Source organism: Panthera leo, chromosome B2, assembly GCF_018350215.1.
Source record: "Panthera leo isolate Ple1 chromosome B2, P.leo_Ple1_pat1.1, whole genome shotgun sequence".
NCBI classification, from domain to species: Eukaryota; Metazoa; Chordata; class Mammalia; order Carnivora; family Felidae; genus Panthera; species Panthera leo.
The window spans coordinates 97,553,592-97,568,484 of NC_056683.1; the positions used below are offsets into that span (position 1 = coordinate 97,553,592).

The following is a 14,893-nucleotide window of genomic DNA, read 5'->3' on the forward strand; positions in this document are numbered from 1 at the left end:
TGTTGCTGAATAGTCTAAATAGGAGAGAATAGAATTTAAACCAAAAACATATAAATGGGGTACTTTTTGCCAACCAACGGTAATGGCGCAATAAGAACAAAAAATGTTTGCCTATGGGAAGCCAAGACTTGAATCTATCACTGTCACTCACTACACCCTGGAACCCTATTTTGTCTCCTGTGAATGGGGACACCAGGCTTGCTAGGTCAGAGTGGCAGGGACGCTTCAAAAGAAAATATACACCCTTTGTAACTCTAAAGCGCTGCACCCATGCAAGGGCTTAAAAATAGCTAACAGTTCAACATTCATTCCTTGCCACGTGCATAGCGCTTTGTGTCTATTTTCTCATTCAGTCTTGCCACAGCCACAAGACCTAGCTAGGTACTCCTAATTCCTTTCATTTTACACATGAGGAAACTGAGAGGTCAAGTCTATACAGCCCTGCAACTTGAATGAGTATACCCTGACTCTTAACCCTAAAGCACTAAGCTGCCGTCCTGCATATTGTTACTTAATAGTGGTGCTGAGTTCTCGTAGGGTGTCAACAAATGTGGTTCCTAAGCTGCTAATTTAAAAGGTAACTCCTAGCCACCCGTCTTCCAGGGGGATGCAAAGCACTCCCGGCTCGCAGCTCTTGCCCAGGATCCTCCCGCCAACGCACCGACCCGCCAGAGCCTCAGCATTTCTACGCATGCGCGGTGAAGGGCGGGGGCGGTGGTGCGGGGGGGTGGGTGTTGTGGGTGACCCGCGCAGGCCCAGTGGCCGAGCGACGCCGGGAGACCTCCCAGTCTTGCCTCTCCGGGCCCCGCCCCGCCCCACCCCACGCCGCTCCGCCCCGCCCCGCCCCACCCTGCCCGCGCCTTCGCGGCAGACGCTGCCTCGGGAGAGCTCAGGGATGAGCTGAACCTCCGCAGCTGTTAATGTCACCAGCGCTAATCACAGGGACTTTGGGGCTGGCCGGAAGCCCCCTTCCCTGCGCCCACTCCCAGTTCATTTCCTGTCCCGTTCCGCCCGCCCAGCAGCGACCTGGCTCAGCAGGCAGGCGGCCCAGGCGCCCCGGGTAGGTAGTTTGTGTACGGTTACCATGGAGACGCTGGCAGGCCTAGTGGAGCGGGCGGGCTAGCGGGCCGGGAGGAGGGTGGGCTGGCAGGCAGGGTGACCACGCTGTACCCTGGCCTGAACCCGTGGAGGAGGGGGCATTGCCAGGAGTGGGGAAGCTGCTGTCCGCACGGGAGGTGAGGCGTCCCTCGTGGGTTCACCGGGGACCTCTCCTGCCCTGGTGCGCCTTTCTGCCCCCAATGTGGGGAGAGAGGCCCTGTGTATGTTCTCGGGGTCGGTTTGCGGCTGTCCTTATTTCTTCTGCACACTGCTCATTTAGCTAAGTGCATGGCGCTTAACAGAAGCTTGGAAATACTTGTTGGATGCCAGAGTGGTAAACCAAGGGGCTTTGTCTAGACAGCGACCTCACCACCGTCACACAGATTGTACCCTTTTAGGCAACAGATGAGGAGGGCCCCAATAAATAAATAAAGGTGTGTGTAACAATATACATTAAACTATATCGTATGTACATATAATGCCTCTTATTGTCAGTTCCCACGACTATCACAGCAGGCCTTCCATCCCTAGAATTGTTTTAACTTGGTAGAAAAGCAAGTAGCACTCTGTTTGTATCCTATTTTGTGAATCTACAAAACTGATTAGTTGTTGATTTGGCCTACCTGATATTCGATAAAATACCTATTGAAAATTCTCCCTTTTCATAAAAAAACACTCCTCATTTAAACTTTAACTTGTAAAATTTATGGAAACACTGAAGAAACATCATTTACTTTCATTTTGCCATTTCTTATTTTAAATGCATTTTTTTTTTATGCATGGGAGAATTCTTATTGTATCCTTTTATGACATAGTGCCTGGGTAGTAGTTAACTTTTCCTTAAGGGCCAGGCACCATGCTAAAGCACTTTACATGAATTATGTCATTTAGTTATCAGAACAATCCTATGGGGCAATCAATTATTGTCACCGTCGTCATTTTACAGATGAGGAAAAGGAAGCTTAGAGTCATTACAATCCTTGCCAAGGTCACCTAGCTGTGAATTGCCAGAGAGTATTTGGGCCCCTGTTCCAGCACTGCACTTTAACCACTACCCCTCTGGGTGCTCAGATCAACAGAAAAGTATTTCAAAATCATGGAAAGGGTCGTGAGTACAGATGGCCCTGACTCACAGTGGTTCAACTTAAAAATTTTCAGCTTTACAACGGTGTGAAAGCAATATATATTCAGTAGAAACCATACTTTGAATTTTGATCTTTTCCCGGGCTGGCACTATGTCCTATGATACTCTCTTGTGATGCTGGGTAGTGGCAGCCAGTGGTAGCCCTCCAGTCAGCCATGAAATCATGAGGGTAAATGATTGATACACTTACAACCATCCTGTACTCATACTGCCATTCTGGTTTTTACTTTCAGCATAGTATTCAATAAATTACATGAGCCCTTCAACACTCAATCTAAAATAGGCTTTGTGCTAGATGATTTTGCCCAACTGGGGGCTAATGTAAGTATTTCTGAGCATGTTTAGGCTGTGCTGTCCTATGATATTCAGTAGGTTAGGTGTATTGAATGAATTTTCAACTTAATGATATTTTCAACTCACGACGGGTTTTTCAGGATGTCACTCTATTATAAACTGAGGATGATCTGCATTTGATTTGCAAGGAATAGAGGGGTGGAGATGGTCAGCCTTTCTCTTGTTGCTGACATCTTGATAGTGCAGTGCTGCGTTTAGCAAGAAGGCTCTGGTTCAGGTGACTACTGGCAGCAAAGGTAAAGACAGGTCTTTATAATGAACTATGAATTTTTACAAATAATGACTCTGAAATGTTCCCCCAACGAGTGAGAAATATTTTGTTAAAAATGAAGGTCTCCAGCTTCCAGTATCCTACTGCGGGTGGTGTTCATCCTCTAGGGATCCTATGGACGTCGTAAACTCAGGACAATGATGCAAGACAGAACGCAACCTTTTTCTTCTTTCCCTTCAAAGTCTACTCCTGTTTTCTTTTAAAAAAGATCCCCTTGCCCTCTGATCCCACCCCTTCAGGTTTGCATAAAGTGTCACCTCTGGCTCCTTCCTGTCCTCTCCGACACCAAATCCTATTAGTTCTTCTGTTCTTGTTGTCCCTCACTTATTCTCATCTCTCTTCTTCCCTTTGTTTTGCCTTTACTCCTTTATCTCAGGCTTTCCATGCTGCATTCACAGATCACCCCGTTTATCAAGTCTTACTCCATGCCAGGCAACTTGAAGTAAAGGCAAGGAAGGAAAAGGGGACTGAATTTGATCTCATATCACCACATGGCATCAAGAATCAGATACCATTTGAGATAAAGTCCCATATGCCTTTCTAATCCATTGTAACAAATGTCTCCAATGAAAGAAGCCATATTGCCTTCAGCTGGATATTTCTTAGATCTATATTTGAAAATGAAGTTCAGCGATTCTACGAGTGTTGACCTCCACACCTTCAGCTGTGCCTCACATAAAGAATTGTGGCTCAGAGTCTGGTGAGGCAGCACCAGGAGCACAGTGGGAAGGTGTACTGATAGAGGCCAACCAGTGACCTTGCAGAGTATGGAGGAGGAACACCTAACTGAGGCTGGAGGAGGGGGAGAGGCATGTCCAGGAATGCTTCCTTGAGGACCTCTAAGAGTTAGTTGGCTGATTACACAAGAACTACCTGATTTTGTCCCTTCTAGTCTTTTTCCTTTCCGTCCTACCCACCCCTGCCGGATCACATCATGCCTCAAAATCTATTAATTAATTTGCTCAGCAGCTTTTATTTATTTTCTTGACCTGCTATTCCATTCTCTCTCTGGTCCAACTCCAGTTTATATTTCCAGAGCTCATTCTTGTCCAGCACACACCCCATATGTTCTTGGCACTCTGCCTTGGCTCATTCATTGACTTTCCTGGAAATTCCTTCTCTACTGCAGCCCTGATATCAGCCATTGCCTCATGCTTCAAATTCAGCATTTTTCAGAACCCAGCTCAAGGACCAGCTCCTCCAGGAAGTCTCCCTGACACCTTCTCCCAGTCAGAAATCCCTTCCTTTTTTTGTAATAACATGGGAGTTATCTCAGTTTTTTTCATTGACCCCATCAGTTTCTACATTGTATTAAGATTATTTGGAAGCAGGGCTGACATTTAACTTGCACACTCCAAGGAAGCTGCTCCTGTTGTGAAAATATTGGCGTGTCTCTATATTGGTGCATAAATAGCTGTAGCCCCAGGGCTTCTGACTGCCCTGCTCCTCCCACCCCATCTCATAAGTAACAGTTTGAATATCATCTCTGGGCATATGTCATAGCTTTTGTACTATTGTCTAAGACTCCCTCCCTCACAGAACTGCTATAGGGATTAACTGAGAGGATGTACTCGAGACTGTTTAGCATAGTGTTTGGTATTTAATCCATACTAACTGAATGGATTTGTTCCAGTTGTTAGGAGAATTTTTATAAAGTTAAAATTTCTGTGATACTATTGTCTTCTAGTTCAGGTGTACTTTACTATAAACAGACAAGCTTTCAAACTCTGAGTGATTGTTTAAGTTGGCAAAAATCCTCTTTGATAAGAATTTGTAATTTAACAAATATAAAGAAAAAAAATACTTCCCTACCCCCCAAAAACACACTTCTAACTCAGTTCACTTATATCACTGAACATTTCCATATTTTATTTAATGACATATTAACATTAATATAATAATAATAGATTAACTGTGTAGATCTTACATTATTGAAACTGCTTCTCACAATGTAACTGGTAAGGTTTGGGAGGAGGAGAAAGGAAGAGGGAGAGAGAAAGTTGTGTTAGAATTAGTGGCAAAATTTATGTACAAAAATATTTTTAAGCCCATTATCTATATTATTTCCTCCAATATTTAATCAATTTAAATTCCTGTGTGCCCAAATAAAGTACAAAATTGTTAGCATTTGACCTGAGTAAATATTCCTGCTCCCTTACTCCATCAAAGAGTATAGTTTTCTATGCAAACTAAAATATAGAACCTCAGTCAGGAATGATGGTCCATTATCACTCATCCAAAGCACTTTGTCTAATCTTTATTGTTTGCCAGATTACCTTTGATATTGCTAGACTTATTAGTGCTATGTGGGGCCAAAGGAATCACAAATCAACTGACTGAGCCATCCAGGCGCCCCTGGCCTGTCATAGTTTTTGTTAGTTGTATTAATGTACATGATTTTGGAGACTTTGCTTAAATTCAAAATCCTAGATCAAAAATTCCTAGAATATGACTGCTTAAAGTAATTTTTTACTGTTTTACCTCACTGGGCCTTTCCAATGAAAGGAATGGCATATTGTTTGTGGTTTTCATCATGCTCTTTTCCTCAAAAACTTTTAGGGTAGGGCCTGGGTAGAATGAAACACATGTTCTTGTTGTCTGTTGTTATATAACAACTTAATGTATACAATCATAATATAGTAAATCCTCTTTACTTGTCTAAGGAATCATCTGTTGACTCTACTTATGGAAATGAAGTCTTTTTAGTTTCCTTGGGCATATGTCACAAAAATTTTTTTCTTTTTTGCAGAAGTTATTCTAAAATTGGGCACTGAAATATAGGAATAATTTCCAGTCCTCTTTCTCCTTAGAGATATAACATTTTCAGGACATCTGAGTTGTTACTGTTTTTTTTTTTTTTAATGAACACCTATTACCATATACTAATTAGAGTTATGTTTTTAAAATCCCTTTTTAAAGTTTAGAGCTGTAGAGTGTCTTGCCATGTTAACCAGACCTCCATGGGGACACATCAGCATTTAAGAAGGATCTGCATTCTCAGGGTGTCTGGGTGGCTCAGTCAGTTAAGCATCCAACTCACAGAATCCCAGCTGTTAGCACAGAGCCTGACACAGGGCTCAAACCCACGAGCTGTGAGATCATGACCTGAGCTGGAGTCGGATGCTTAACCGACTGAGCCACCCAGACACCCCAAGCATCCAAATCTTAATCTCAGCTCAGGTCTTGATCTCAGGGTCTTGGGTTCAAGCCCCGTGTTGGGCTCCATGCTGGGCATGGAGCCTACTTAAAAAAAAAAAAAAAAAAAAAAAAAAGAAGAAGGATCTGCATTCTCATTGCCCTTGGACATGACTTTAACTCCTTAACTGAGAGAGTGAGCCTGGAAAAGGATATTTGATATTGATATTTAGCATTTATTCATCTAAGACACTATCTCAAATTGAAGGGGACTTGAATCAATTCATTCAAATACATCATGGGCAAAGGTGGGGCAGAAACTTAACCTGAGTTTACAAACCACATTTAGAAAAGCAAATATAGCTTGGAAATAGGACTCATCTGCCTAAATCTAACCTTATACTAGCAGTTTGTGTGGAGGACAGTAGGGGGGGAAAGGAAACTTTAGTTAAAATTTTAACAGATCCCCCCAGTGTTGTTGTTGTTGTTGTTGTTGTTGTTGTTTAACATATTAGAGAATATGAGATGATTTTCTCTTCCTAGTCTGTCTTCTTTCACGATTTATCGTCTTTCTCTCCAGGTTTAGCTTTCATCTTGGCTCTCTTCCTTGAACATCATTTCCCTCGAGTAAGTATATTCCCACAGGCATAACTGTGCACATCAACCTATATTTTTGAAAGCTTTTTTTCCACCCTGATCTTGTAACTGTAACTGTCTGGTAGATTTTTAATTAAAAAATGTTTGTGACTTTTTCTAGTTTAGTTATAGAGGAATGGCTTAAGCATGTGTGGATGAGTTTAAGTACTCCTTTCTTTCTTTTTTTCTTATATTTTAACTTTATTTTTTAAAATTTACATCCAAATTAGTTAGTATATAGTGAAGCAATGATTTCAGGAGTAGATTCCTTAGTGCCCCTTACCCATTTAGCCCATGCCCCCTCCCACATCCCCTCCAGCAACCCTCAGTTTGTTTTCCATATTTATGAGTCTCTTGTTTTGTCCCCCTCCCTGTTTTTATTTTTGTTTCCCTTCCTTATATTCATCTGTTTTGTCTCTTAAAGTCCTCATATGAGTGAAGTCATAGGATTTTTGTCTTTCTCTGACTGACTAATTTCACTTGGCATAATACCCTCTAGTTCCATCCACGTAGTTGCAAATGGCAAGGTTTCATTCTTTTTGATTGCCGAGTAATACTCCATTGTATATATATATACCACTTCTTTATCCATTCATCCATCGATGGACATTTGGGCTCTTTCCATACTTTGGCTATTGTTGATAGTGCTGCTATAAACATGGGGGTGCATGTGTCCCTTCAAAACAGCACACCTGTATCCCTTGGATAAATGCCTAGTAGTGCAGTTGCTGAGTTGTAGGGTAGTTCTATTTTTAGTTTTCTGAGGAACCTCCATACTGTTTTCCAGAGTGGCTGCAGCAGCTTGCATTCCCACCAACAATGCAAAAGAGATCCTCTTTCTCCGCATCCTTGCCAACATCTGTTGTTGCCTGAGTTGTTAGCCATTCTGACAGGTGTCAGGTGGTATCTCATTGTGGTTTTGATTTGTATTTCCCTGATGATGAGTGATGTTGAGCATTTTTTTCATGTGTTGGTTGGCCATCTGGATGTTTTCTTTGGAGAAGTGTCTATTCATGTCTTTTGCCCATTTCTTCACTGGATTATTAGTTTTTTGGGTGTTGAGTTTGATAAGTTCTTTGTAGATTTTGGATACTAACCCTTTATCTGATATGTCATTTGCAAATATCTTCTCCCATTCTGTCAGTTGCCTTTTAGTTTTGGTGATTGTTTCCTTCGCTGTGCAGAAGCTTTCTATTTTGATGAGGTTCCAAGAGTTCATTTTTGCTTTTGTTTCCCTTGCCTCTGGAGACATGTTGAGTAAGAAATTGCTGCGGGCAAGATCAAAGAGGTTTTTGCCTGCTTTCTCCTCTAGTATTTTGATGGCTTCCTGTCTTACATTGAGGTCTTTCATCCATTTTGAGTTTATTTTTGTGTATGGTGTAAGAAAGTCGTCCAGGTTCATTCTTCTGCATGTTGCTGTCCAGTTTTCCCAGCACCATTTGCTGAAGAGACTGTCTTTATTCCATTGGATATTCTTTCCTGCTTTGTCAAAGATTAGTTCCCATACGTTTGTGGGTCCATTTCTGGGTTCTCTATTCGATTACATTGATCTGAGTGTCTGTTCTTGTAAGCACTCCTTTCTAAAGTCCTGGATGAAAACAGTTAACATTTTGTACCATGTGTTTGCAGAGTGTGGTGTCTACCTGAAGAACATTTTATTTTAAAAGGAAAGATGCTATCTCCAAATGATAAAAAGTTAGAAAAGCTGGATCCATTTTATCGACCTTCTATGTCCAAGCAGAAGACCAGCGCAGAGATCATAAGTGAAGCACGAAATGCATTAAGAACAGTTAGGACCCAACGACCATTTACACCACGGGAAGACCAAAGAAAGCTATTTGGGCCTGCATCTTCAAGAACACCAGAAAATAGACCTCCTTCCTCCTTTAGGTAATGACATTTCTCTTTCCTGTACACTTGGATATGTAAGCTACGAGATGACATTTTCCCTTAATTCTAGTTATGGATAGTTGCTTTCTAAAGTTAGATGTCTGCTAATTGCACCCCTTGTATCTATTCAAGATTCCTAAAGATTAAGTCCAGACCTCGGGTCCCAGAAGTTGTTTGGTTTAAAATGGTAAATAGTGGTTGTCATAGCAAATCTGTAAAGCAATATGAACAAAGCTTTTTAAAAAATCACTGTATACATTTCTTCTCTTCATTATTCGGTAACTTTTAATCCCCTTAAAAGTAATGAAAAGACTTACTAATAAAATGTCCTAAGTACTGTGATTTTTTTTAAATTGCTTCTTCCTCAAGGCTTATGCATTAAATGCTTTTACTTGTTTTGGGCTAAAGTTAAGTAACATACTAGAAATAAATGATTCTTCACAAACTAATATTTCTGTTCCATCTCCTCTGCTAGCCTCCATGCATCCAGTTTTGAGTCATCTGATTCCAGGCCTATCTCCAGTGCTCGTCTCAGTCCGCTAGAGCTTGTGAGTACTTTATATTTAAGTGCTGTGAAATGGAATTGGCCCAAAATACTTGGAATCAGTACCTATATATGCTAAGAAAAGGATCACATAGACCTAAGTATATTAATAATTTAATATGAAAGCAATTTATTATTTTTTTCAAATATATTTCATGTCTAATGAAACACTTCTATTATTTATCTATAATTTCATAATAAAGAAGAATTTAGAAATATACAGTGACCTGGCAAACAGAATGTTTTGCAACATTTTTTTGTTTTTCACAATTTTTTGGGTTTTTTTAAAGTTATGCATGTATATTATTTTTAATAGTTATGTATACAAATAAATTGTATATATGTGTACATAAAGTTTCAAAGATTTGTTACCCAAAACATTCCAGTGGTCTCCTGTCCTCTTATTCTTCATTTTATCCTTCCCATTGGTTCTCACTTTAAACTCTTTTAGCACATTCTTTTGGTATTTACATCCAAAATTTTAAATAACAGTGTCTTGCTCCTCTCTGGCTTATGAGATTGAGGAATTATCTAATGACTTCTCACTAAGGAAGATGAAGATTTAACTCTTGTCTGTCCTCCCACACATCATTACAACACATTCATCTTTTCTGTCCCTCTCAGCGCTACTCTCAATATAGATACATCATAATTTTGGTTAATCTCTTTTCTCTGTGATTATATAAACCCTGTTTATAACTGAGCCTTGAACTATTGATGATTACTTCTCCTTCCCTGTACCACTTTTTGTTTTCCCTGGTATTAATAATTGCCTTGCTTTTTTAGTTTTTACCATTTCAACCCTAAACTCTTCTCCAAGATCTAAATCTCCTTCATATATTCAGGTACATGAGGTATTTTATTGATTAATCTCTTTGGAGAACTTTGCCCACTTTCTCTCAGACCATTTACCCTGGGCACCTGGCACACATGTAGCTCTCCTTCTTGTGATAGCTTTCTTGTTTCCTGTATCCCAGATTTTTCTCTGTCTTGATTTGCTTTTGGAATACTTGTTCCAGTAGCTTCTAGAGAAAGGGTGTATGGGAAGTACATTATTTGAGACCTTGATGGCTGTTTTTGCTCTCTAGAAGTTTGTAAGATTTTTCTCTTTGTTTCCAGTGTTCTGAAATTCCATGACAATGGACCTTTGTATTAGTCTGTCTGTCATGATGGGTATTCTCAATGGAATCTCATGCCCTTCAACTCTGGGAAAGGTCCTTAAATTATTTTGGTGTCTCTTCCCCTCTTTTTTGTTCTGTTTGCTCTTTCTGGAATTTATTATTCCAATATAGGATTCCCTGGACTTGTACTTCAATTTTCTTTTCTTTTTTTAAATTTTTATTTCCCTTCTCTTTTTGGAAGAGACTTTATCTTCTAATCCTTTTGTTGAGTTCTTTTCATTTCTGCTATCATATTTAAAAAAAAATTTATTTTTAATTTTCCAGAAGCTTTTCCCCACTCTAAGTTTTTTCTTTTTTTAAAAACATTTTTTTAATGTTTATTCATTTTTGAGAGAGAGAGCCAGAGCATGAGTGGGGGAGGGGCAGAGAGAGAGGGAGATTCAGAAACCTACGCGGGGTCCAGGCGCTGAGCTGTCAGCACAGAGCCTAATGTGGGGCTCGAACTCACAAACCACGAGATCATGACCTGAGCTGAAGGTGGAAGTTTACCTGACTGAGCCACCCAAGTGCCCCAGTTATCTTTTCATATGTATATGTATGTGTGTGTGTGTGTGTGTGTGTACACACACACACACACACACATACATATACATATATATATATGTGTGTATATATATATATATATATATATATATATATATACACACACATGTATATAGTATTCTTGTGTTTCATGGTTGTATCATCTTGTCTGAGTATATTAGTGATAATTTTGGTTTTTGAATTGTTTCCTTCTCCCTTTAAAATTTTTGCTGTTTGTGTGTGTGCATGCATCTTAAACAAGAGAAATTTATTTTCTCACAGTTCTGAAGATTAGAAGTCCAAGATCAAGGTGGCAGTAGGGCTGATTTCTACTGAGGCCTTTCTCCTTGGCTTGTAGATGGCCATCTTCTCCCTGTGTCTTTACATGGTTTTCCTTCTGTGTCTCTGTTGCATTTTTATGTTTATTTTGCTCTCTGTTTTTCATATCAGAGGCTCTCCCCTGATAGCTCATGCTGCTTGTTTGGCTGCTCTTATTTGGAAGTAGAAGCATGTGAAATGGGTTGATCAACCGGTAGGTGATACCTACTCATATCAGGGAAGTTTAGCTGGACTGTGTTGTTTGTGAAAGCCCCAATGGTGGTAACTTTAGGAATTTTCTTGTGGCTAGTTTATTGGAAGTATCTTAGAATATCTTCCAAGCTCTTGCCTACAGGATAAAAGCTGGTTGCTAACTTACAAGAACCAGCTGGAGAATGAAGGTAGGAATGTCTACCATTCAGTAGGTAAATATTCAATTAGTATCTATGTTTATAATAAGTACCCTGGCACTCAACTCTGGAAGGCAGCTATGCTTAGCACTATACCACCAATGCCCGCTGTGACACTCAACTCTGTATGATTAGCCTGATTAAGAGATCCTCTGTTTTACCTTCTCTACAGAACAAATCTCCCATCCATGTGGCCTGACTTCACGGAACTGGGAGGGAAGGAGTTACACAGATTTTTACCCAGTCCTCCTTATTTCAGTCACCTCCCCTTATAGCCCTGCTGCATAAGTACCTGGCGATACCAGTCCTTTAGACTTTCATGGAATTGGGGTGTTAGTCAAGCTACTTTTCAATTTTTTCTAAAGTTTTATTTATTTTTGAGAGAGAATGAATAGGGGAGAGGCAGAGAGAGGGAGAGAGAGAATCCCAAGCAGGCTCTGTGCTATCAGCGTGGAGACCAATGCGGGGCTCAAACTCATGAACCTTGAGATCATGACCTGGGCTGAAATCAGGAGTTGGAGGCTCAACCAGCTGAACCACCCAGGCGCCCCTGCTTCTCAATTTTTATTACTATGCATGTATGCATATTTGTGTGTGTGTTTGTTTTTGATGAACTATTTGTGTTTTTTTTGCTGAACTATGTGAAAGCAAGTTGCAGATCTTTTAAGACTTCATCCATAAAAGTTTAATTTACATGTCATGTGAACAAGGACAGTCTCCTACATCACCACCACATTATCATCACAGCTCAGAAAATTAACATTACTCGGTAGTATCATTTAATGCACAGTCCATGTCCAAATGACCCCAACTGTCTCAAAATGTATCTTATATTCTTATGCTTGTTCTTATATTGCAGATGGCAAAAATAGGGTTCCAAAATAGTAAGCATGAACCAATATGCAATAAATACTTTTGCCAGCCATTTATTTATATGTAGTTTCTTACACTTACAGTCTTGGAGACCACTTGGGTTCTGGGCCAGCTACAACAAGAGGGAATCCCTGTTTGGCAGCCCAGTGGGTCCACCTTATCGTAAAGTGGCTCTCTATTTTATGATTCTGTCATTGGACTCCTATGAATTGTTTTTAACATTCTGTAGTTTTGGGTGATTCACTCAATAGGCCTATTGTTTTCTAAAAGTTTTTAGTTGTAGAGTTAACCTGGTCCTTGTTACACTGGTACAGTCTTTGGACTGCAGGATTAGATGTTAGACAAAGATAATATGGACATTTGCCTCTGTTTAGGGTCATTATAATTTCATTATATTTTAGGGTCACTATATTTCTTTACTGCCGAATGGCTAGGTGCTATGTACAAAGTAAAAGTGGCCTCAGAAATCCCCATGTCAAGTAAAATAGCTCTTTTAGTTTGAAATCTTTTTGTTATAGCAGACTATGTAAGGGTCTTAAGTATATTTCTTTTTAAACATAATTAAAGTTTGGAGCCCCCAGTCAAAAAAATCCTAAAAGTGAACTTATGCTATTGCCCCTCCACCTTCTTTCCTCTTTTCCATCTCACCCCTGAGAGAACCTCTACTCTGGGGACTACTATCCTGGTAAAGTGGGGAAGTAGGAGTGGAGGAGGAAGGAGTGGGGAAAAAGGAGGCAGCTGGAGGCTGGGGCTGGGGTAGCTCACAGATAAGGGGCTCACTTGTGGAAAGAATCTGTGAAGACCTAATCAACAGAACCTCAGTACTTTCTGGCTCTAGGTTCCTTTCTCAGGCTAGTTTGGCTTTTAATGATGCCTTGACTATCAGTCAATCGAGGAAGAGGGACCAAGAAAGCAACCCATTCCAGCTCCTACATTTAGCAAATCAGCTCTACTTCTTTGAGCGTAAATGTTTCCCTTCTCCCTGTTTCTACCCCCCCGGATCTGGCCTGTGCTCCTCCCACTGCCCATCCTCCTGCAGGTGGTGGACTGTCTCTACTCAGGGGCACTCTGGCTCCTGACCACCCAGGCCTTGACTGCCCATTAGCACCTGTAATCCTATAAGACAGGAAGTAAACATGTATACCTACTTGCTATATCAGTATGCCCTGGTACCCCTGTTTTCTTTCGTAGCAGTGCCCCACGTTCCCACGACAACTCGACATGTGGGGCTGCTGGGTGGTGGTTGTTATGGCTGCTTTCATTCTGCTCTCCTGGTTATAGCTGGTGTTCAGATTTATATTTACACAGGAACAGCTGCTCTCTTACTTTGGATTGTATAAAGTAGGAAAAGAGATGTGGCCCTGTGCATAAATAGGAAGTTTTGTCTTTCATCATTATTATTGTCAAAACTGAATTCTCTTGTGTTTCCTAAACTTACAAAGTCTAGTTGTTTAAACCCCAAGTGTTTTTTTATTAAACTTTTTATTGCCACACCAAAAAGACACAGATCATGAGTACAGCTTGATAAATTTACACAGACTCAACATACTCTGTAACCAGCATTCAGAAAGGAAAAATAGATCATTACCAGCATCCCAGAAACTGCCTCCCTAGGGTGAATATTGTCTTGATTAATCACAGCATAGATTAACTTGAGCTATTTTTAAAATATTTTATAGGAACCATGCTCCAATTATTTGAGAAGGAAAACAATGTGGTTTATTTTTAAAAGAAAGGACTTGAGGGGCGCCTGGGTGGCTCAGTCGGTTGAGCGTCTGACTTCGGCTCAGGTCATGATCTCACGGTCCGTGAGTTCCAGCCCCGCATCGGGCTCTGTGCTGATGGCTCAGAGCCTGGAGCCTGTTTCAGATTCTGTGTCTCCCTCTCTCTCTGACCCTCCCCCTTCATGCTCTGTCTCTCTCTGTCTCAAAAATAAATAAACATTAAAAAAAAAAAATTAAAAAAAAAAAAAAAGAATGGACTTGGAATCCCATATGTACCTTGGGGATAGGGGAGATCCGGGGTAAGAAAAAGAATGAGAATGAGAATGTCAAAGCAATGTTCTTTCTGTCACCATTTCTGAATGGGAACATTACAACAGTGAATCACATGCTGAGAGTGACAGAGGAGCCCAGCGTACCTGTGGAGAAAATCATAGTAATAGAGGTGCACATACAGTTACCATATCCAAGGGTTATAGGCTTGAAGGAATTGTTTTAACAGCTTTGCCAAGGTATAATTTATATACAATTGTATCAAGACTCGGAGTTTTCCAGAGAAAAAGACCAGTGGATAGATAGATAGATAGATAGATAGATAGACAGACAGACACAGATAGATATATAGAAAGAGATTTATTTTGAGGGATTGGTTCACATGATTAAGGAGCCTGAGAAGTCCCCCTCGGTCTGCCGTCTGCAAGCTGGAGGCCCACGAAAGCCAGTGGCCTAATTCCAGTCAAAGCCTAAAGGCCTGAAAAACTGGGAGGGGTGGGCTGGGGGGAGAGGGTAGCAGGTA

The 14,893-nt window shown here is 40.6% G+C and overlaps 1 protein-coding gene across 9 annotated transcripts in view; it reads left to right on the top strand.

Moving 5' to 3' along the window:
* Positions 1–829: 829 nt before the first annotated feature.
* Positions 830–14,893, top strand: part of ARMC2 (armadillo repeat containing 2) — a 138,482-nt gene continuing 124,418 nt past the window's right edge. For 6 of the 9 annotated variants that reach the window (XR_006202750.1, XR_006202752.1, XR_006202749.1 and 3 more), the window contains exons 1-3: positions 830–1,060; positions 8,268–8,528; positions 9,004–9,076. Coding sequence is in view for 4 of the 9 variants with exons in the window: in XM_042939511.1 (XP_042795445.1) it covers positions 921–1,060; positions 8,268–8,528; positions 9,004–9,076 (474 nt within the window). In the remaining 5 variants the exon portion in view is untranslated. Of the gene's footprint in view, positions 1,061–1,215; positions 1,236–1,378; positions 1,533–6,582; positions 6,630–8,267; positions 8,529–9,003; positions 9,077–14,893 lie in introns of those variants that run through there. The other 3 variants (XM_042939512.1, XM_042939513.1, XM_042939514.1) reach the window with 3 other exon arrangements.